At 45.3% G+C, this 24,208-nt stretch overlaps 1 protein-coding gene across 2 annotated transcripts in view; it reads left to right on the top strand.

Annotated features, from left to right (window-relative positions):
- znrf3 (zinc and ring finger 3) overlaps positions 1 to 24,208 on the top strand; it is a 67,822-nt gene that overhangs the window by 14,443 nt on the left and 29,171 nt on the right. For both annotated transcript variants that reach the window (XM_083912709.1, XM_083912708.1), the window contains exon 2: positions 19,492 to 19,614. In XM_083912709.1, coding sequence (XP_083768835.1) covers positions 19,492 to 19,614 — 123 coding nt within the window. The remainder of the gene's footprint in view (positions 1 to 19,491; positions 19,615 to 24,208) is intronic.

Raw genomic sequence — 24,208 nt, 5'->3', positions numbered from 1 at the left:
TCTTTGCGGGGATGAATAGAGGCCTCTGTGGTAGTGATGACAGGCTTCTCCGGGCTGGGCCCTGGCTGGCTGGCAGACTAGGTGCTGGAGGTCGGGAGACTTGAGCTCATAGGGGCAGAAGCCCGACAGGGGATGCTGGTCGTCCTGGTTCTCCCTACAAAAGACACTCTGTTCTCTGCCTATGACCAATCCTTGTTATTGTGTCATGCCAGGTACATTTATAAACACAGGTTTAGCTGGGAGCCAAGTGCACGCAGCGCCAACTGCATCTCCTACTTGTTTGGATGTTATGAAGTGGTTGTAGGGTTAGCTGGATCGTTGTTTTGCAGATGTTTGATTTTCTGCCTTGCATGGCTTCCAACTTAAAACAACAGTATGCAGCCTAATTTGAAAATCTATGCATGGTCACATGCTGAGGGCAACAAGTGTTAAGGCATCAGTGCCCTTATGACACACTGTAGATGGGTTTAGTGTGAGTGTGTTTAACTTCACAACTTTCTGAGGTTTTGTTTTAAGCGTTCAAATTGACAAGAAAAGGGTTACTCGTTCTTCGAGTCTTGTGCACACCTAGTGGAGTACAGGTGGACGTTTCGGAAGAGAAGGAGCCGCCATGGCTGTCACAAGATGTTTCCTCATTCTGCTCTAATGCAGCACCGCGCAGCCGGCCAAAACAAACGTGAGGCAAACGCACTGCTCACTGGTCTGTGTGACTCACCCTCTAACATGCTAGCAGCACGCCCTGGGGACTGGAATGGGGCTCAGGCTAGCTGTGGTCTTCTCATGTTTTTTGAATTATTAATGGAACAAGGAGAAGCTGTAAGCGGACTAAGGAGATGATGGGACTTCCACACGCGATGCAAGAAGAGCAGGGACCTCTCCCAGACCCTTCACATGCCCTCCAAGTTTATCCAAATCGCCCCTCTTGAAGATTCAGAGCCTCTTTCATCTGTATGCTGTCCTCCCAGCTGGGGGGCTAAGGGGATGTGAGCAGCCCTTTTGGTCTCCCATTTCAAGTCACACATTCTTTCCTTAAGGACCCAGAGGTCCCGACCCTTAGTTGCAATGGAATTTCATATGTATAAATAGGCCAGACTTGCCAGGCTATTTGAATATGCATTTGTCCTCTTTTAGCTCTCATCATCTTTTGATCCTCAGAATTAGGTATTCATCTTCAAGGTGTCATGGTGACGCGTATGTTAATTTTGACTCAAGGAACGACAGACAGACCCTCCCTGACCCTTCCTCTTCCTCTGTCCTTTTTAATATTTTTATCACGCCGATTATGACTTTCAAAAGGCTCTGTATTGCCTTTCAAAGAGAAGTCTAGTCAACAAATGCCTCGCTGTTCAATGAAAACATGGAGGTTGAGGCTCAAAGTAACTGCCCCTGCAGACTGGGTTTTAAAAATAAATCACATAATCACACTGACGGATAAATCAGCTGAAAGCCACACTCCCCCCCCCCCCCTTTTTTTTTTTTTTTTTTTTAAATACGAGGCTCACAAAGAGAGTGAACATTGCACAGCTCCTGGTTATTGTCATACAGTTTGCCAAATCTGCAAATTCCTGTGCACCCAACATTTGACTTTTAGCTCTAGTTGGCATTTCTGTCACATCCTGTCTGAATTACGGTAACTGCATAGCTTTTCCAGCATGTTTTTGGTCTCCAGAGGCAGTATTTGCCATGACTGTCCCTTTTTTAGAAAATGACCTGCAATCCCCTTAGATGTAGAGCCAAATGCCCCAGAGGTTACAGCCAGCTAAGTGGTTCCTTGTTTCTAATAAAAAACAAATCAAATAACATGAATCCCCAGGGGTTTATAACACCAGAGTCATGAACTCTTGGGCAGATAAATCTCTTCCAAATATCCCCATACAAAGACATGGATGTGGGAGGAACTTGTTGGCTTTGATTGTATAATTTATAAGCCACAACGTGCCGAAGAGAGTAGAGAGAGGAGGGGAGGGGTAAAAAGCTCCGGCCACTCAGCGATTGAACAGCCCTCTCGACTGTGAAATGACCTGATCTTTTAGAAGTTGGCCATTACCTTTTTCAAAGCTTCCCGGTGACACTGATGGCAGGAAGTGCTTGTGTGTAAAGCAGGTTTGATGTTTAACTCTTCAGTGCTGGTTATCTCCAGGGTCTGCTTATTCCCAACCCCTGCCCTTAGCCCCACAATTCCCCTTCTCTCTGTAGCCCCGTCAGCTCCCACTTCTGGCATCGCAACCAGCGAAAACGAGAGGAACAATACTGCGTTTGTGCACCGCTCTGCACTCGGCCTGCTGCTAAACAAATGTTCGGGAGGAATTCTGGTGGCTGGCCTTGCCCCTGGGCCCAAGCTTATCCCACACTGACTTCATAAACACTCTCTAGGGCGATCAAAAGAACAAATCACCCTTCATAGGGAGCTATATGGTAACGGAATTATTTCCACACCAATTAAAGTTTACTTTTCTCTCCCCTTGCCCTCATGTAGACTATTTATTTTACTCCTGCGGCAGAAAGGGAAATGTTCTGTTGCCCAGGGCACAAACATGCATTTTTGGGGAGGTGCAGGCTTTGCAAGAAGTGGAGTGATGATGATGGTCTAGTTTATGCCACTTGCTCTGCCTGTAATTGCCACTGATGTTGTGGTGATATTTACAGCGTGGCTAGTCCTGAATTACTTGTTTTCATGGCGGTTGGGGTATGTTACTTAACTTTTTTTCAAATTAAATTTTCTCAAAGGCGTATTCTTATGAAAATCTTGAAAATCTAAACCACTTAAGTGGGAGAATCTAAAGCGTGTCCCCTCCCACAGTGGAATGTATGAAATCCACAGACCCTGTCCTCGGGCGGTGGTGTGACTTGACAGGGCTGGAGATGAGGGGGATTGAATGGCTGGGTGACATGGATCCACACCCAGACCTTCGGTCCATGTGGCCCTGAGGTGACTAGTAAAAGGATACACACACGCATGATAGCTCATTATGTTCCTTTTTTCAGATATAGAGGAGTTTGTAGTTAAAAGGGACCCAAACTACACAACTCCACAGGAATTTGTCTTTCAAGAAACAACTGCTTTTATGGGGAACTGTTTTTCTCGCTAAAAAGAAGTTATGACCATTTTTAAAGCCATTCAGCTAGATTTTATTCCCCATCTCCCAACTGCAGGTTTGTGGATTCAATAGCATTTTATCAAACGTGGATACAGTTTGATCCAACCTGGAATGTTCTTATCTTACACACACACACACACACACACACACACACACACACACACACACACACACACACACACACACACACACACACACACACACACACACACACACACACACACACACACACACACACACACACACACACACACACACACCGCCTCACCTGCGAACACCTGCATCTGTGAGTCCTTGCTTCCACCTCCACCAGGCCTCAACTTGGCCCAGCACCTTTCTGCCTTTTATCTCCACTGATGGAGCCGGCCATTGAAGCAACCTCAATGCTACCCCCACCCCTCCCCAACCTTTCCTTCTGTCTCTTTACCGCGCGCCTGCACAATAGCCTTGCTCGGCAGAGTTCCAAGAACAGTGTTTGTCCGATCACCACTGCAGCCCCACCCCCCTTTTATTGGTGTACGTGTGTACGTGTGTGCGTGTGTGCGTGTGTGCGTGTGTGTGCGTGCGTGTGTGTGTGTGTGTGTGTGTGTGTGTGTGTGTGTGTGTGTGTGTGTGTGTGTGTGTGTGTGTGTGTGTGTGTGTGTGTGTGTGTGTGTGTGTGTGTGTGTGTGTGTGTGTGTGTGTGTGTGTGTGTGTGTGTGTGTGTGTGTGTGTGTGTGTGTGTGTGTGTGTGTGTGTGTGTGTGTGTGTGTGTGTGTGTGTGTGTGTGTGTGTGTGTGTGTGTGTGGTACCTTAATTGAAATTAAAAAAAGTACTGAGCTGGATATCTGGGAGGAGTTTGAATCAAACAAAAGATGAGTGACTGTGATTTTAAAAGAAAAAAAAGTAGACAGTACAACCCTTGCTGGGTAAACATTCAGTCACCGAGCTCATAATTCAGTTGCTGCTAATGGAAAGTTTAGGGTTTATAGAAACCTAATAAAACACTCAACCTTTCAAAATCAGCCATCTTTAGGATTTTGAGGTAAATTTTTGGATAAGTTCAGCAACACTGGTGTGGACTTTTTATGTTCCAAATCACAAAAAGATGAGGTCTTTCAAATTTTTCTTCAACTCCTGAATATGTGACCGGCTCCCTCTCCATAGCAACAGGGGCTGAGGCTCATGGGTAGTGTAGTATTTAGAGCCATCTCACATATCAAAATGAAAAATCACAAGTTACAGCAGACACAAGTTTAGAAAAGCAAAGGAAAAACGTGAATGTGATTACAAAAATGAAACGGGCATACAAAAAAAAATAGCTACTGCATTAACACCATTAACTTCAGGATGGGGATTCTTCTGGAACACATTGCATTTTGCAACAGAAGTTTTGCTTGTGTTCAGTGATTTGAAAGGACACCTCATCATGTGCTTGTTTCCTCTCATTTACCCCTTCATCCTCTCTCCAAACACACACACACTTGTACACAGATGTCTTCTTCTGTGTCCTGAGCCCAGCTGCTCTGCCAGGGAAGGTCCGTTTCATTCCCTTTTGTCCATGCCACTGACCTCCGAGCGCACCTCTGCGGGGCCTGGCCCATAGCCGGACGCTTGATGTGGACATTTTTGGAGCAGCGGGTCCCCCTCACCCGGGCAACCAGGCCCCTTTTTGAGCCCTTACCCCTCACTGTTTGCCCAACCACTCTCTCCTCCTAGGCCCACTCTTCTTCTTTTTCACCGTGGGACTGGAGGAAAGCTTGAGAACGAGAGACGGCTTGTTGTTTTGTGCTCGCTGCTCGGTTGTGCTGCTGGTGGCCGGCTTCCTACGGTGCACCAAAGCTTCCATTCACCATCTCTCCCTCTCTTTCTTTTGACCTCCTCCGGGAAACGAACCCCTGTTTGATCACATTAGGGGAGAAAGAGAGAGATCAGTAGTGCTTTTGACATTCCCACTAGCTTTTGACAGTCTATGTGCTGCTGATCAGTTTGCCCGGCACCAGCAAGTGGCCTCTTTTGAATTTCTCTCTTTTTTCTTTTATGTTTTTTTTTTTTTTTTTTTTAGGCCAGCCATTGTGAAGCCTTTTGATTAGAATGTGTGGGTAGAGCTTAAGCAGGACTGCTGCATCATTTCTCATTTCACACTTCTCTCTTGATTTAGCTCTCCTTTCTGTTGGGGAAAAAGCTCGCGTTGACCACTCTTTCAAAATGTCAACTTCTTAAATCATATATGTAGAAAAACGTGCGCTCAAGTGAAAGAGCCACAGCGTGCGGATGTGCCACTTTGACGGCCTCTTTGTGGTGATCAAAGCTGAGGCACTACGATATTTTGGACACTCGAAAAAGCAGTAATTCAAACACTTCACAGTCGGTGAGAACCATAGAAGTTTCTTCTGAAGCTGAATCACAGCATGGGTGTTGAGCAATTACTTACTTTGAGATCGTACTTTTTCTTATCACTCCTGTGTGCCGACCTTCCCTTTTGATGTGCAAGGTTTGAGCATATTTGTGAAAGCTGACGTGATTATGGGCATGACCGCTTTACATTCATTGGAGGCCATGCTTACAAAGAAGCAGAATTCGCAAAAGGCTTAAAGAAGGAGAAGGCCTCTGGAATCTTGTTTTATTTATGCCAAAAAATGCCTGGCCACAATTAACCAACCACAACCATTCTGAATGTCAATTTAGGTCATTTTCTACCCTCACAAAAGCCCCAGACTTGGAGCCCATGAAGCAGAAAAAAACTGATGTAATGGGTTTAAGAAAATCTCCAAGGGGAGTCAAACTTCACCCACACACCCCCAACTACCCCTCCTTAAAAAAAGCCACCCCTTATCCACCCTTCAAACTCCTCTGAAGCAGTCGCCACCTTTGGTCTCCACCCAAATATGGCCACTTTGAACCCCCACGTACAGCAGGTTTGAAACTTTTTCAGGAAGAGCTTTTAAAAACAACTGTTTGTGATGGTGAACCAAAAAGAAAAGAGAGAAAAGGTTTATGATTCACTGATTTAGTGTTTGGGGTGGGGGAAGGGGAGCAGGAGATGAAGGCAAAGGGACGAGGGAGAGAAAGAATGAAGGAGGAAAGGAAGGGGGGTGAAGAAAAGAAATCCCAGCCTTGGCACACACACACACACAGACTCTCTGTGCAGCGTAAAGCACAAAAGAAACCTGTAACGCCTCCAGATTCCTTCTAGTCGAGTATCAAAGACATGCTTTGCTTTAGAACAAGAGGCTAGTGGGAAAGATGGGACTGAGTGAGCCAGTGAACCCAGCACTGGCTCGCTTGGGTGCTGCGAGTTAATCTCTCAGATGGGATTTTTTTCTCCCCCCTTCTTCTTCTCCTTCTCCACCTCCTCCCTCTCTTTGGGGATATCGGTATTACTGTGTAGCTGTGAATAGAGGGACTTGTCTAACCTGATCAGTGGTCAGAATAAGAGCAGGGAGAGGCTCCAAAAACACACGCAGAGATGGTTGCTGCTTTCAAGTTCAGAGAGGGGATAAACCTGCCTGCTGGTCCACCCTGATGCCTTAAGAGGGGCTTAAATATCTCAGACCTCCCAAAATAATAATCATTTAAAAAAAACACTTCTTATTGAAGGCTTGCATTGCCTTTAGTTCAAAGTTTAGTTCACTTTGCAGTCGACACAAAGCCTTGAAAAGTTCGCTCCATGCTTGTTTGACAATTATTATATATCTATGTATTTGTGCAGCAGCTACTGATTATAGATTAATCTAATCATTCAGTTGTTTCCTCGAAGCCCACTGTGATTTATTCAAGGTGGTTGCATTGTCTGGAGCATATCGCTTGAGGATATGATGATACATCATCAAAATGATAAAGACAAATATATTTTTCTATATCATTTCTATCACAGTGTTGGGAAAGAAACGCCAGTTGAACGATCTGTTTTAATTCTTGAATGTTAGGTTTATTTTGCACTAAAGTTCTTTCATTTGGCATGCAATGTACACAGGATGTACAGAAACAGGCTTTACCATACAGTTATTTCACATAGACTATTTATTGAATTACCAGGAAACATGATATATTGTTATCGAGATATGAACTAACTTTTATTAGAAGATTTTAGCCATATCGTCCAGCCTTAGTCCAACTAACCCAAAACTCAGAATTTAATAAACATCGATAAAAAAAGAGATGTGATTCTTCACATTCGAGAAGCTGGAACAGAATGGACTTTAATTGTTTATCAGTACAGCTGTTAATAAAACGATTATCGATCCATTCCAGTCAGAGTCTGACTGATAAAGGCAGATATTGATGTTTGTGAGTTCAAAAAATCAGATAATATTACATTTGCGATGCAGATACTCTTTCATATAAAGATCTATGCCAGCGTACCAGCTGGGCTCTGTAGGCACATTCTGTATACGCACTGTGTCAGTGTGAAAAAACTTGAATCTACAACAACAAAGACACAAGCAGTTTGGATAGCATCCAAATAACTTCCTGTTGCTCCTGTGTCATCCAAGATCTTCCCTTAAAGAAGAAGAGTAGGAAGCCAAGCGCTGATTCCCCCTCTCTCCATCCCACCATTCCATAATTCCCCCCCGATCCATGTTTCTCCATCACAATATTCCTGGAAACGGCCCTGGCTTTGTTTATTCACATCCTCATCTCCTCTGGAATATCATTAGCTCGTCGGAGGGCCTTGAGCTCCAGAATCAAGCTTTCCTCCTGCCCCACCCCCCCACCCCTCCAGGTTGTCATGAAAGGTGACGGTGCAGCCCATTCACAGAAACAAGAGAGGAAAAGAAGAGAAGAGAAGCCGGGTGGAAAAAACAGACACAAGTGAGCCAAGAAAAGACTCAGACAAGTGTCAGAGGCTGATTCTACGTGCTGCAGTTTTCAGAAGGAAAAATAAATCTCTCAGCCCCCCCTCCGTGACCACTTATTCTTCCGTGTTTTCTTTAAAGGTCGGCACCATTTGAAACAAAATCATGGAGGTTAATTGCTGGTGATACTAAACGCCTTCCACATGTGGTTTAATGGGGCCTCCACTCTTCATCTCTCTCCCTGGAGTGCAGCGTGACCTCAGCCATTCGACACGGAAGTGATGTAGGTGAGCACTTCCTCTGGTGTATTTGGAGCCCCAGTAAGTGTTTCCTAAAGAAAACAAGTCAGAGGCGGCCGAAATCTGAAACCAGCGCTAATGCTGGCTGCCTCTCCACCTCGCCACCCCCCCCCCCCCCCTCTCCCTCAACTCTGTGGCCAGGGGGGGAAAAGTTTAGGTAAGGAGAGAAGGGGGAGCTGCTCATACTGTACGAAACCCACCTGTGGGTCTGTGCGCTCATTCATTTAAATGTGTTAACATGTACATATTGTAAGTCCCAGCTCTCCCACAGTCCTCTGCAAACACGCAGTGTGCAGCATTTAAGTCAATGTTCTGGTTATCCTCGTGTAGCCACGCCCTCACAGACACCAGCACGCTCGGCCAAAACGGCTTGTTTGTGCAGTTGTTGTGTGGAAGGTCATTCACTGGGTTAGGTGTGTGCGAGGACAATATGAACCTGACCTTTGCAGAAAGCCCTGTCTGTCTCTCCTGTGAGGAGCGGCGGGATTACAACACTCATCTGTCACTGTAGGCGTCACACACACATGCACACACACACACGTATATCAGTGTGAAAGTCCACAGTCACTCTGATTTCATTTTGCTGCGGCTCTCCGCTTTGATATGCCAGGGCCACTGTGCGTATTTGGCAAGCGACTTTGGTCATCTGAAGTGTTTGCCATCCCCTTAATCTAATATCTCAAAGCATCAGGGTTTAGGTGGTGCAGCTTTTGATTACGGGGCCAGCTGCACGCCTTGGACATGTTTGATCTCCACAGGCCACCTCTGCAGCCGCTCCCAGATACTGTCAATCCAAATACTAAAATTTCACATGGAGACTGACTGCATCGAAATAATTTTTTCCGGAACTAGGGGGGTAAGAAGTTACACCTCATGCTCGATTTCCATGCAAGATGCAGTCAGGAAACCTTACAGGTATAGTTGGGATCAAAATGAAGGCAGAGTTTGAAAATGGGTGTGATCTGAGCAAGGGTTTAGGAAGTAGGTAATTGGATCATTGCTGCACCGCTTTACGTCACTGACCCAATTAGACACTGCGGCTGGTGTTATCCTATCTCAAGATGGTCCTTATTTATTATGATATTATATGATTATACTGTATGGCATTGGGCATTGAAAATGTCATCATGTTTTCTGCTGGAGGAAGTGCTAATCAGTGAGTGAAGCTGATTGAAAACCTGCAGCAGTTTGAGCCTTCGTGCGTCATAGTTGATACAGATTGAGTGGAGAGACTTGAGGAAAACTTCTTCCAATCACCCCAAACTTTAGGCTTACAGCCATGTTGTCCACCCTAGAGAGCAAGGTGGGAGCGAGATGAGGGAGGGGAGGAAGGGCAATATGGGTCTATGCTCTAATCCCATTCCGGCGGGCCGTGCAACAGCAGCAGCTCGCACCGCATTCCACAACTCCGGGAGCTTTTTTGGGCGGGGGAGGGATGGCGAGCAGCATTCCTCCATGGCCCGGGCCTTCAAAGACGCCGCACAACATCAAAGGCCCCTCAGAGCCTAGGTGTTGATGACTGCAATCCTCCACTCGGTCCACTTTTAGCAACCTCAACCCCGCAGCCCTTTAACACATGCACACATACAGAGCGGGCCTGACTGTGCCAGGTATGTTTACCCTCCAGCAGCCCTCCTTCCTCCCCTGAGCTCACCAGCCATTCTGCCGCAGCATTAATCATAGCTCATTAAGTAGTGACTTTTGTTTTATGGCGAGGGCCGAAGAGGAGCGGGAGGGGAGGGCTGGGCTGGAGCCATGCCACTGATATTTGGGCCGGTGCTGGCGGTGGACATAATCGAGGTGCACAAACACTGAATGTGGTGTTGATCGACAGCAGAAAACTGTTTGTGTTGTGCTTAAATGAGTCAGTTAATTGACAATAAAGAGAAAAAGAAGCCAAAGCATAAACACAAAATATTTGCCACTTTCAGCTTCTCAAATATGAAGATTTTCTCCCTTTTATCCATTTGAAAAGTCTTTTTTTTTTTTTTTTGGCGATACCTCCTGATCGTTCTTGTTGTCTTTTTCTAAATGAAATCTTGTGAGAAAAGTGTTCTCGCTCCTCTGCAGTTTCGTGCTGTATAGAATTGTTTATTAATGAGCCCCATTTCCCCCTATGCTTGTTACATTGTTAGTCATGCTAATGAATTCACTGTGGCACCTTGATGCTGACAAATAATTTATGCGCCTGTTCACCTACTTCTGTAATTGTCCTCATAAGGACAGCGGCCTCTTGCACACGGAGACAATATGTTTGCTTGCTGTTGTTACTTTATCTTTGCACATAGATGTTGTGATCTCTTCAGGGGCAGTTGTTTCCACTCCCCTCCTTCTCTTTCCAAAATGGTGGCATCCAGCCCAACGTTGACCCCTGAACTTTGTCGGTGTGTCCTTTGTTCATGTCACTCTGGTTTTTTAAAGACTGAAGAGCTGAAAGTGACACCAGAGAGACTTTTGAGTGTGACACACACACACACACACACACACACACACCATTGAGGGTTTCGGGGACGCACTCGCAGAGACTTAATAGAGTCACATACTCTGTGCCCTGCTCAGTGTTAAAGCTGTCAACCCCAGAGCCTTGTGCTACATATCAGGACATTTACATGATATTAGGTGTCCTCTGCCAGCGTCCCCTGCTCCGACTGAAACCATGACACTTGTTTGCTTTGCCTGTTGCTATGAAGATGGCGTGGAGGTGATGTCCAGGGAAGGTTAAGGAGGGGACAGAGAGTATTTGGGTGGGGGGACGGGGCAAAGAGACAGATGATGACCGCGCTGAGGCTCGCATCACAAAGCTGGCTTTCTTAAGGCACGCCCTTTTCTCACTCATAAGAATAAAAGCTTTTTTCTTCAATCGCACTTGATTAGTTCACGTGTGAAGTGTAGAGTGCAGTTAGATCAAAAATATAATTGATGTTCTGGCACTGACAAAGCTCCCCTTTTTCTGTCCCAAACATTGTTTTTTTTCTTTATCACACTCCCCCTTTTCCGTTGGTTTGGACCGCCAAAATAAAAAAAATGGACGCCGGGGCTATCTCGGCTAATTGTTCCTTTTAGTCCCAGTGGAGAAGACAAAAGGGAGGAAGTCTTCATTATTTGAGAGGAGAAGCGGAGGGATCCCTTTACAGCGATAATGTTACAGGAGGTGGAGTGTCGGCCCCACCTGTAGGGCCCTCCCAGCTGCTCCACTGTAACTGGATCCGGCTCCCTCTCTCCTCAAGGCTACCAGCCCTCTTTGAAGTTATTTCTAGTGCTGGGAAAGAGGGGCAGAGAGCGACTGGGAGGAGCGAGAGGGGAGGTGTGCACGTCTGTGTGTGTAACGTGTACATAGTGTGTCAGTGCATGCATTCAAGTTTGCGAGTCTTATTTGTGCGTGCTATACATAGAAGGCTGCAATTCAAAACTCCTGCTCCTTTCTTGTGCTTGTTTCACCCCTGTGCATGTCTGCCTTTGAACCTGCGCGAGGATAAGAAAACTCCTGTTTAGAGATTGCCTGACATAACGTGATATGAAGAAAATAAATCAACCCCTCGATAAGCCCTGAAGGCATGTTCTTTAGAGGCTAGAAAACAAACCACCACCGCCCAATGACTTGTTTCACAGTTAATCAGTGCAGAAAATCGATAGAACGGCTTAGAGAGCAAGTCCAATCAACGGCCACATTTCAAAGTAAGAGTCTTGATGTGTAAATACTTTTCCTTCTCACTAATGTTTCCATAGAAATAAGAGACATTTTTAATATTCTCCACATTTCTTGCCTCCAAAAAAGGGTGAATTATTATACATACTGTATAATATCTTATTTTGACATGATGATTGTGATACGCATAGTGTCTAAACATTTCTGCGTTCTTCTGTTATGAAATGTAAGGTGTACAGGATGCACACATCTCAAGTTTAGCGTAAGTTTAGGTTCAATAGTTCTTTGAACTATACAAAAGAAAAGCTTGTCCAGACCCATCATGTCTTTAAGACTGGCGGTAACCCTCTGCAGTCAAGGACACTCACTGTAAATCTGTCTGAGTGTCTGTTAAACACGCACATCCAAATCTACAGTGCACCTGGGGCTTAACCTCACAGCACCAGAGTTAAAATGACTTGCTAGAGATAGACTCATGTCCTCGCCTGCTTCGTTGAGAGTTGTTTTTTTTGGGTCATCTTTTGGATTAAGGCTCAGTGTCAGACTTTCCTTCGTCCGTCCTTCTAACATGATGTCTGAGCTCCTCAGAGTTCAGACTGTTTGTCTGCGGGGAAGGTGTGATAATCTAATAGAGGAGATGTGGAGGGATGAAAGCTAGAAGAGGCATTCCTCATGAACAGATGGCGGCAAGACTTTGGGGAAATTTGACCTTTTGACTTATGGCTGTCAATCAACTGTGACTTGCCACATGCTTCTTGCAAAATATGTACTCGTATTATAAGAGGAAACATGCAGTTATGAATGAAAGTTCATGGAGGTGTGTTTCTTGTTTTTGTATCACTGTAACCCTGATCCCTTTCTGCGTGCAGCCATGTTGTTATTGGGTTTGCAGATGAGATATTGCCATGTCTGTGTGAAAGTACTCTTCTCACATACTTTAAATTAGGATGCCCCTTTCCCCCCCAAGAACTGCGACTCATATAAGTGCTCATCGCCTCACCCATTTCACCCTCCATATGTTTACTGGGAGTTTGACGAGCATGTGCTGGTAGAGAGAGAGGTCACCTGTGTCCTGATTACCAAGAGTGCGGAAGAGGGTTGCAGGTTAAGTGCCAGCAGCTTCGTTATAGGTTAAAGCATGCTCCTGTGTCTGCCCCGAAAGGCACGGAGGTGGGCGACGGGGTGAAGTTGACTGCGTCCTGACTGCGCCACAGTTTGTTGTCAGGACGGGGGCAGCAGGGTGGCTGGCGGAGGAGCTGCTTGTGTGTTTTGGCCACAGCTTTATGCGTGTTTGCTCGATGTTACACAATGGAGTAGCTTGCATGTAATGTACTGGTTTGTGTAAAAATGTTTAAAGTTATTATTGGGGCTTATTTAGGCTCATTTGTCTTTGTGTTTTTACTGTTAAGGTGAAATCTTTGGTGCTGTAGGCATCACCACAAACAATTGTAGCTCTGAAATTACTGAAACAGTTTGATAACACATACAGTCGTTTTTAAGAACTTCATAAGAAAAAAATCAACAAATTTTGCAGCTTCATAAAAGTGAGTGTTTTCTGCTTTTTATTGTATTTTTGTGCAAGTTTGATTTAACAGGATCAGTCGCTATTGTGTAATTTTAAGCTGTGACAGACAGCTGCAAATTGTTCCTTCCCTTATATGAATATTTCAGATTATTACTTTGACTCTGCTTGTGACAGTTACAGTCATACTATTAGCCCATATTGTTCTCGGAGTGAACTAGCGTTGATTCAAAGGTAAACGATGAAGCTGCAAACACTCACAAAAGGCTGGTCGAAAAACTGTTGACATGCTGATACATTTTTTTTTTGACATTTCTGTAACAGATTGCATGTTATTTTTTTTCCATATATACACTGCCAGATGGTGTAAATATCTGCAAATGTCCTATGAGGCTCTTGGTTGTCTAAGTCGGAGGAGCTGTGGTAGTCTTGTGTATGTCTACTCCTGAACATCCCATTGCGTACCTCCTACGTAGGTCCTGTACTCCTCCTTCAAAAACACCTCTGAGTGTTATGAGGCTCTGAAAGACACCACATGTCCCAGGGGAGACTTGGTCTGTGGCCTGTGATCAGACATCCCCATCCCCACAGCCCTCAACTAAACCGCCCGCCACCTCCGTTTGGCAAGACTGGTGTGCTTTTCCAGGAAGTTCACAATACTCCCCCCATAGAGACAGAGCCCAGTGCTGGGGAGGGGAAAGTGTTGGTGGAGGCGGCAGCAGGAGGGGGTGATGGAGGAGGTCGGAGCGGTCGGCTGAAATAAAGGCCCGGGGAGGGGGCGGGATGCTTCGTCACTGGGGTGAATGAGTTCACGGTGAGCGGACGGTCAGTAGTGAGAGATGCCACCGAGTTACCTCTCGGTCACCCATGATGCGTTTCAGGCTACACACACTAACCTCCACAAACACGCCTGTGCTCAAACAGTGAGATACGTAAACACACGCACAGCGCAGGGGAAGCAGGTGGGTGCGAGGACTGGCGTCGTGCCCAGGTTTTTTCTTCTTCTAGATTTTGTGTGCATGTGAAATGAGTGCCAGCTCTTCTTCCAAAAATTCATAAAAGAAACCTATGAACAACAGATCTGTCCTGTAAATCATTTAGCCAGCTTCACAAAGAACATGTTGTAAAAATCGTCTCTGGCTGGAACACGCTTCAGACAACAAGGCAGCTTTGATTGTTACAACAGAAACTCATCCTCCGTGTGAACCTAATGCCATCGCAAGGCTTGTGGGAACTCACTTCTGGGTTAAATATTGATTGAGATTTCTAAAAAGATTTCTTTAAGAGTTTCAAGGACATGCAAGGGTCTATAATTGCATCCCGTATAGATCGGTTCAGCTCGGGGATCATTCTCCTCTCCAGTCCGCCTACTTGCCTTTTGATGTTTCAAGCTCCTTGTGTGTTGTAGCTAGGATGGCTTGTTGCAATGCACAGCACATTAAGCACCATGTTTCAGCAGGATTTTATACCCTATGAGCATCGTTTCTCCTGCCTGGTGGTATTAAAAGCAAGAGAAGGAGCGTAATCTTTTTGGATTTCTGCTTTGTCACAAAGAAAGCTTTTAGCCTTGGATGTTTCATGTGCAAATACAAATAGTTTGGAGAAGTTAAGATTCCAAAGGCGTTCTGAAGAAGTTAATCGCAGGAAAATGCAGGGAGAGAAGAAAAATTGCTGACAATTATTTTTTTTTATGCCAACGATTAATACTTTCATGTTGGAGTGCGTGTGAGGACAGAATTTGTAAAGCACACATACTTGACATAGCTGTGAATAAACATACAAGTTCTTTCATGCAATATAGCATGGTGAGGGCAGGGGAGGGCAACTGTTGTGGGAGGGATGAGGGGGTAATGGGGGTCTGTAACCAGGGCCACCAATAATTTAGGGAGAGGGAGAGAGAGGAAAGGATGAGGGGGGCAGAAGAAGTGGTTGTATGATCAAAGGCTCAGTGAATTGTGTCACAGACAGACGGAGAAGAATGGCGTTGGGTGGTGTGACTTGCATTTTGATTTCCTTTGAGAGCTGGGTTCAGGGGAGGGGGGGATCAAGGGGGGTTGGGGTCGGTGGGAGTTTTTTTATAAGTAGGGTCCTGTTTTGATCCCATTACCAACTGTTATCAGGTCACTTGTTCATGAAGGAGAAGGACATGCAGGACTGAGAGGGACAGAGTTAAAAGAAAGTTATTGTGTGATTCATGGTTTTTCTGTCAGCTAAACAAAACTTCATTTTTAAATGATTTATCTGCCAAGTTAAGACACAATTTGCTTTAAAGTCAGCTTTTGTATTGGTATGAAAGTATATGTGGAATTTGTTAAAAAAAATATATATATATTTGTGTAAACCTGGCATCCATCACTCTATTATAAACGTTGAAATTACAATGAAACACACAAAAAATAAAAGTGTGATTCATTCTTCATATTATAACAAATATTATACTAAGAAGATCACATTAAAAAGCATCCGATGTGATGAAGAACCTTCTCTACAGGTGGTTTTGTAAAAAAAAAAAAGGGAGTGAGGGTTGGCAGGCTGTGTGACCAGCTTGAGTGACAGGTGGAGTTCAAATCCCCGCCAGGATTTCATTGAGAGTGTGGCCTCTGTAACGGGATATTCATGTGAAAGGCTGCCTCCCCCAGGGGCAGGACAGGCAGGGCGAAAACAAGAGCCGCCCCCTTGTGGTGCTTCAGGGGCGCCGGATGCCCTTCACCCAGAAAACCCTGGGCACAGAGGAGCAGAGCTAAGTGGAGCAGCAGGGTGTTTCCAGTGGGCTGAGCTTGTGTGATTTGGGGCCGAGCAGGGAAAGCTAGCAGTTGGAACACAAGAGGGGGACCGTCTCTGTCATTCTGTGTGTGTGTGTGTGTGTGTGTGTGTAGCAGGCACGTTTGCATATGTGTTCGTTACTCTTTTGTGTGCACGGTCAGGAGCGGTGACCCACTTCTCCAGATCACCGTCTCCTCATCACAAACTGGGCTCCTTTTCCTTTTGCTCCCAGTCCCCACATCCATCAACGCCTACGTCAACATCTGACAAAAAAGAAAAATCCCTGTGGTGGCGATAATGGTGCAATGGCCAGCCTCTAAAATAACAACATGGTCCACAACAACAACACTGCCCCATTTGGAGTGCAAGAGCCCCCGCACAATGGCCCAGTGTTCAGGGCCCAGGGGCGCAGGCGGGGCTCCCCGCTGCCATCCAGGCTGTTAGACAAGCCGGAGAGAGAGGTCACAATCACTCAGCAAGCAGCGCTCCTCTTCCTGGTTATCCTTTTACATTGACTGACGTACAGAGATGGGGTTTGAATCCAAATGCCCAGACTCGACTGGGGAACGTACCCGTGGAGTCCATAAGTGCCAAGGGGTGTCCAAATCCACAATTCATCCAGTCCACAAGGGGCTTCGTGCAGGCTTTCTGCAGACTTCCAGAGAGTCCGCTTGAGGGTGCTGACTTCACTGATTTAATTACCCACAAGTCATTGCAATACAGACATGCTGTGTAGAAACCTATTCTGAATGTGTAAAATAATTGCTGTATTTAAATGTAATATTCATAAAAATAATATTTAACCACATCATAGTGCAGAAGTATGTGGATGAATAGGCTATAGAAGCACTTAAAATACATTTTTATTATTGCAGGCATACCCTATACAAGTTGTGCCGTGTACCACCAAATACATGGCCATTCTGCAGCGATCATCACGTATGTGACTGTAGGTGACGCTCGTATGTTTCCACAGCACGATTGAAAAAAGTCTTAATGTCCGTCCATCAGTGGCTTTGCATTCTCTTACCCTTGCAGACATGAAATTTAAATGTTACCTCAGTTGACTGGTATGTGCGGTATGTGTCAGAATTGTCACGGTGTGTGGGAGGGGCAGGTCAGAATATGCAGGTTGAATGGAAACCCGACTTTGTTATGCTCTTTGTCTTTCTCTGCAATTTTGGTGTCCTCCAAAGGCTGAGAGGAAAGAGCTCGCTCTGAAATTATCATACCAAATGTGTATGTAATGTATACCTGTAGTGCCTCGCTGCTCCAGCCCTAGGCTAACATTCATCTTCCAGAGCACGGTGACTCTCTGCTCACTTATGTTTACAATAGAAAAAGCAACTCTGAGAAAATGCGCAGTGAATCTGTGAAATGCAGGCCGACAAGGTGGCTGCATCCTGTGGATTTGTGAAAAGAGTGGTCTTGCTTCATGATGAACCTCCTCTTCGCTTTTCCTTTCCTGCAAGAATGAGAATGATGTGAGAATGATTAATTTTTTTTCGAAGGGCAAGGGTTACGATTGAAATCTGGATCTCAATCTGTCCTGTTTGTCATGCTCTGTGTATGGGAGGCCTGAGGAGGAGGATTTGAGGGTGAATGCTTTTTTCTTTAAAGGTGCAATTCAGAATCTAAGAGACAGTGGATGAGGGAAGTGTCTGTCTGCTTGTGCATGCGTCTTCGGTCTTTAATATTATTCTAACTTAGACAGCTTCAAAAGCTTGTATCTGTCTATAGTATCTCCTCGGATGCCAGTTTCAGAAAGATGCAGCACTCTGGAGCTCCATACCGGCACACGTTGTCCACATTCCTTCCCTATGACTCTTCCATAGTCCACCTGATTTGCATTTGACCCCTTTACTCTTGGCTAAGTCCTCCCCAAAAAAACCTTTCAGGTCAGGGGCTTGACCCCCCCTTTGCCTTGTGGCACTGAAGTGACGAGGCACCTTCTGGAAACTTCCCTCAATTGGCCTGCTGCACGACTAACTTGCTCCCAATGTGATGAAGTGGGGTTCAAAGGTCAGGGGTCACCAGAGGGAGAAGGGTATCTAGGGTCATCAGTAGTGGCCAAGGGCTAGGCGCCACAGTGCTTGCTGATTGGGGTGAGGTGGTCATTGGGTTAATAGGATAAGTGGCCTGCAGGTCACTTTGGCCCAGTTCTAATGCTAATACAGGAGCTTTGCATCGTTGTCCGTGGGGAATGGATCCAGGATTTCAGGACTCCGATTGGTTACAGTTTTAATCCAACCTTGTTGTTCTGATCATTTTTTCATCCTAGTGAATGGCTGACAGCTGTAGTTGTTTTTTACTTTTTACTTTCATTTTGTTTTTGGTTTGTATGTTTCACATCTTTTCTTGCACTGTTCAGCTGGTGTGACGGCCTGCTCTGATTGTCAGTGTTATCTGTTGCCTTATGGGAGTTCATACTAGCACATCCGCAGGATTGATAATTAGATAACTGTTTCTGACAGGCTCTTGATGTTAAAATGTGCAGATTTGGCTGTTTTAAAATCATCATTTTGTGTCAACCTTCCTGACACTCTTTACCATCTTCCCACAATCAAGACAACTCAACTAACAAGAAGTGCTTTGAGATCAATATTTCTGTCATTATGCAATTAAGGAGGCTACCACCTGTCTTTTTTAGGCCGACTCAGTGTTTGTGATGTCTGCCATCCTTTAGCTTTAATCTTCTCTAGGCTCTTGCTCTGCAGAGCTTTTTTTGGCACAGAGAACTGGGCCAATTTAGTTGCCTTAAGTGTAATGAGAGGACAAAGCAAGATGGTCTGATAGACACAAATCCGACTGTGGGAAACGTCAGCAATTTAATAAAGAGAAGATAAAAATGTATCCAGTCATTGTGCCTGTATGCCCAAACACAATGGCAGCACCATTCATCATTCACAGCAGTAAGAGTGGAAGTAGACTTAACGTACCTTCCCCTTAAAGAGAAATCCTGTGAAAATCTGTCACATCAGCAGAACCATGAAAGCACATAAATCCCACTTTTGCTTATCTGCTGCTATTCTTTGAGAGGTCTGGTGGAACACTGTACTGTATGTTTAGATCCTGCATGATTTTGCCACACACAGCGAATACTTGAGACGTCTAATACTCTTAAGCTCTTATTTTTCGTTATGGAAAATAGGTGACAAGTGGATTATAAATTGTTGCACTCCCTCAAATGAGGGGAAGCAAATCTATAAGCTGCTGATGCCAGGGCCCTCTAAATTGATGCATCGTGTGGGGCGACTTTTCATGTTTTCTTTATACTTTGCACATGCTGTTTTTTGTTTCCCTGTGTTAAGAACTTGTGTTTAAATGTGACTCACAGACTTTTTTAGATATAAATGCTTATCTGTCACTTTTGTCTTCTTTCCAGATGCATCCTTTGGGACTATGTAATAATAATGATGAGGAGGACCTATATGAGTACGGCTGGGTCGGAGTGGTGAAGCTGGAGCAGCCAGAGCTGGACCCCAGTTGTCTCACCGTACTGGGAAAGGTAATCAACTGCTTTTATTTGCCGCTGATGTTCAGGATTTAACCCCTGAAAGCGACACAGTATAGAGCAACACTCCTTACAAGAGGCCGTGCACTTCTATAGAATACACCAACCACTTTGCATTCACACAAACACATATTCTATGTGCAATGCAGCATGACGACAAGTGTGCCGGTGTAGGTGAGTTGTGTCAAAATCATCTTAGATTTGTTATCAACAAACTGCAGTTGAGTTGACACTTTAATGTGATGAATTGCTTAAAATGAGACCATATCTGTGGTATTCATGCTGTGATTTTAGAGAGACTACCGCTTTATTTATAGCAAATTGGAAGATGACCATGGTAAAAATAAAAAAAGAACACCCAGAGTTTATTTTTAACAGTTGCTACCTACAACCTAGTACCACATAAATACACTGAAAGAATAATACTTGTATTATTATCTGCTGTAAACACAATATTTGAACATCTCAAGGGTACAGATTAGAAAGCACAGCACTGCTATCAGGGTGTTTTGAAAGTTTGGACATGGAGATCTTTGGCTCCACGAGCAGAAACGTGCAGACGGCGTGGTGATTTGTGTGTATGGACGTCCCCCTTTTTGCTGCACTCAGTTTAAGGGAAATTCTTCCCGTTGTACTTAATCAAACTCTTTTAAGAATGTATCTTTGATCTTTTGTAGTCACAGAGACAATTCACGGAAGGATGATTTAGTTTTATTTTGTTTCTTACTTCCCATTACTGGAACAATGAGGGTGAACTGAATCCCTTGTCACTCACCAGCCCACTGTCCCCATCCTCCCTCCCTCCCTCCCTCCTCCAGTGCTCCCAGACCCCTCTGGAGTCTCCGAGTGGTATTTTATCATGCTTTAATTAAGTGTTCCTCCTAATGGAATGTACCAACATTCCCTCGAGGATGAGGGGAGGGGGGCGGCGGTGGCTATAGTCTCATTTATCCTGTGCATGCCCGCTGACAGAAAGAGAGCAGCCATTCATAATTTAAGGAGTCCTTGTGCCGTATAGACATGCTAATGGTGCACTTTCCTTGGTGACGGTTGCTGCTACCCAGCTGATGCATACTTATGCTGAGACCTGAAAAGCGACCTAATGTTCAGCACTCGACTGTAGCTAAGAATACATTATTGTCACGGGTGGCTTCACTCACTAGTAAACGGTCTTCATTGAGGTGCTGCGTCCATGTTTGAGGAGCAGATTAAAGTTGCAGAGGGAAACCGAAGGAAACTATAACTTGTTCAACTTGTTGTTTATCACTTACCACCACCACTGCTGTAATTGTCATGGGAACAGTATGCCTGTAGGAGGCAAGATAGACATGGGTTCAGTCTGTAAGAGAAGAAAGAAGTACATGATTTTTTAAATGGTAGGAAAGGTAGTGAACGTTTAACTGTAACTGATTTTACACATCAAAGGTTGTGTACAGGTCTCGGAGTGCCAGTGCATACGTGAAAATATTGTTTGAAGCCTTTCGTGGCTCCAGAGGGAGCTGCACAAAGTCTGATAAAGGTTGGATTGCATTGTGGGTAATTTAGGCACAAGGAAGAAGATTTAATGAAATACTGCTGAGCTGATTTTGATTTTTTTTTTTTTTAAATAACTGTCCATATTAAATCAGACATATTAAGTCAGACCTAGGAGCGCATTGCTAAATAAGTGGAGCACTCTTTTATGTAATCATACCAGTGTGGTCCATGCATCTGAGCTCTAGTGTCTAGCTACAGGCTCAGACTGAGAAGCAGGTGGTCAGTTTTGTCCAGTTGTTTTAATGAGATTGCTGTTGCCACTCTTCAGGACAGAACAAGGATTTTCTGCAGTAATATCCTACATATTTGTGAATGCGGGTACATTTTATGAAACTTAAATTAGGTTATTTAAGGTTATCAGACCTCTCTGCTACTAACAGAGGCACACAGAGCTCCAGACTGCCAGTGATTAGAGCAGGGAGACTGGAACAAAGACACACCGACGGTATGAAAGCAACTTCCATAAAACAAGATTCACTCAGTGGTTACTGTGGCATGAGAAATACTTTTATGATGTTTAAAATACAAAAACAGGCAAAATACACAGAGCTACCATACAGCCATAGCACTGAAGACCTGCTGCTGAAGACCTGCCGCTGCTGCGGCGGAGAAGCACATCCCTGCCGCTAGGCTGGCGCGTCGGGACATGGGATGGACAGTGCTTTAGCCAACTGAGCCACGAGGACACCCGGGTACCAGAAACCCACACCTTCCGCTCAGTGGAACCAGTCAAAGCACAGCACTAATGAGCAGGCCATTTTTATACGTTCTGGTTTTGATGTTTTGCTAAGGGACGCCGTAGTGAGGATAGCAGGAACCTTGACCTTTTGGCCTCCAGCCAGCCTCTAACCTCTAGACCACTCTGTTTCCTCTGTATTTATTCAGTCAGGACTATAATTAGAGGAGGGAAAAGCCCATTGTTGCATCTTGACAGACCCTCACCCCAGGGCCCGAAACACAGCTGGGTGCTTTGAGTTGGCACCGCCGCTTTTGCCCGGCCAGACAGTGCAGTGTTTACCCCCTGCCAGTCCGCTTACTCTACCCAGCCAGCCAGGCCAGCGTGCTCAGCCCCAGTCCGGATACTATGCCCACTTTTACACACTCACCCCGCCTGGCCTGGCCTCATGCTCGGTATCCCACGCCCCCCTCCTCCGCCCTACCCAACTGGCCCCTGACTGAACCCAAGAGCCCACTCCACTTTACTGCCACTCTGCCACCAACAGTGTTGGGGTCTTGTCTGGTCAATTTAGATTCCATTCAATTACAGGATCCCAGTGAACGCAACAAAACGGAATTGTAGGAGAGAAAAATGCTGTTTACGCCAATCCATGTCTAAATATAAAGTGTCTGGGAACACAAGGCCCCTGGCTTTGCATAGGAGCTGGTCAACATGTAGCAGCGGGCATTCCCTCCTCTGCTTGGACAGTGCTTGATAGAAGGAAGAGGTTTGACTTTTGTCTAATGGTCCAGTCCTAAGTGGATGATGCACATGGTCATCCAGATAGGAGTCAAACATTTCTGGACATAAAGGGATGAGCTCTAACTGCCCCAAGAACTAGACTCCCCAAAGGAAGTGCATCTCTTTCCATAACTTCAGAGCTGCTGATATATTGACTAGATAAAGCTGTGCTGAGCATCCAGCTGTTCATGTAGACTTTCATATTTGCTACTGTACAGATTCTTGGCGTTTGAATATCTTTTTACTTTGGGCTTTAAAGAAATTCTACACGGGACATTCCTTTAATGGCGTTGTGTTCAAAACATCGTTATTATTATTATTATTATTATTATTATTATTATTATTATTATTATTATTGAGAGAGATGCCCTGAAATCAGCAAATATTAGCTGTAGAGGAGGAAAAGCGGTCGATCATGCCGGCCTTTAAAGTCTGCGTGCAAACCTCACCAGAGAGCTTGTGTGTCACATATATGTACACAGTTTTTTCCTGCACTTCCTGCCAGGTTCCTGTGAGAGCTGCCGGGCTGTGAAACCCCTGACTCCTTTGTGCCACGGCAGTAGCCCCTCCCCCAACAGCAGGGGAAACCATAAGCGAATCGGTTCTTACTGTAGCTAACTGTGTTTGAGACGCTCTTTGAAGTGGTTTAGTTGTCAGAGTTATGGTGTCATATGAGGATAACACTGCAAGGTGCCCTGCTGCTAGTGGACCACTAGTTGCTTCTCTTTAGTTCCTGCTTATCTAGTCTCCCCTTTCTTTTAGGTGTTTGTAAATGTTGTAAATCATGCTCACACCTCCACACACATGTATCCGTTCTCAAGTTGGACTATTTATTGCTGTCAATAACATATTTTCGGTTGTCATATCCTCCCCTGCTGCTGGAGTTTCTCAGAACTGGCCTTCCTCCCTTCTTCTCTACGCTGTCTTTCACACACATACACTGCGATTTTTGGCAGCTCCTCTGGAACATGAAATCATGCCATTGGCTTTCATTGGTGGCCCAGGCTGGTCAGGGTCTTTGTCACTGTGCCAGAGAGATATCTCTTTTTTCAAGTGCCGCGATGTCTGTCCAATGGCCTCACGGGGCCTTAGCATACCGGCTTTCCCCCTTTCATCCTCCTCGGGCTCTCATGACATCAGCCCCCAATCCGGGCAACCAGGGGGAGGAAAGGCAGAGAAGTGCAGTGGTGGTGGGTAGGGAGGGTGGAAGCTAGAGGACAGAGGGAAGGGAGAGAAGGAGGGGGGGTTTGGCTTCTCAGGGAGATGACGAAGGCGAATGTGTCTGGTTTGGTAAGTGGATGGCTGGGATTTGTGTCTCGGTACAACATTATTTTTTTTTTGCAAAACAATGTGACCCATCCTCCCACACAGCCCCGCAGCTTGTGTAAAGCAAGCCTCTTGGCTGGCATAGCATGTAAACCTCCCTGGTATGTGCTTGTTGTGTGTGGCCTGGCGGTGCCCTTGAGCCGCTCGTCTCTGAACCGCGATCAGTTCAACCTTAAACTCCAGCCAAAGACAACATTTCATCGCAGCGGAGTGCAACTGGCCCGAGACGGGCCGATACAAAGCACTTAAAAATAACTAGAGCACCAA

The sequence above is a fragment of the Echiichthys vipera genome (assembly GCF_963691815.1).
Source record: "Echiichthys vipera genome assembly, chromosome: 4".
In the NCBI taxonomy this organism is placed as follows: Eukaryota; Metazoa; Chordata; class Actinopteri; order Perciformes; family Trachinidae; genus Echiichthys; species Echiichthys vipera.
This window is presented reverse-complemented; position numbering and strand designations above follow the sequence as displayed.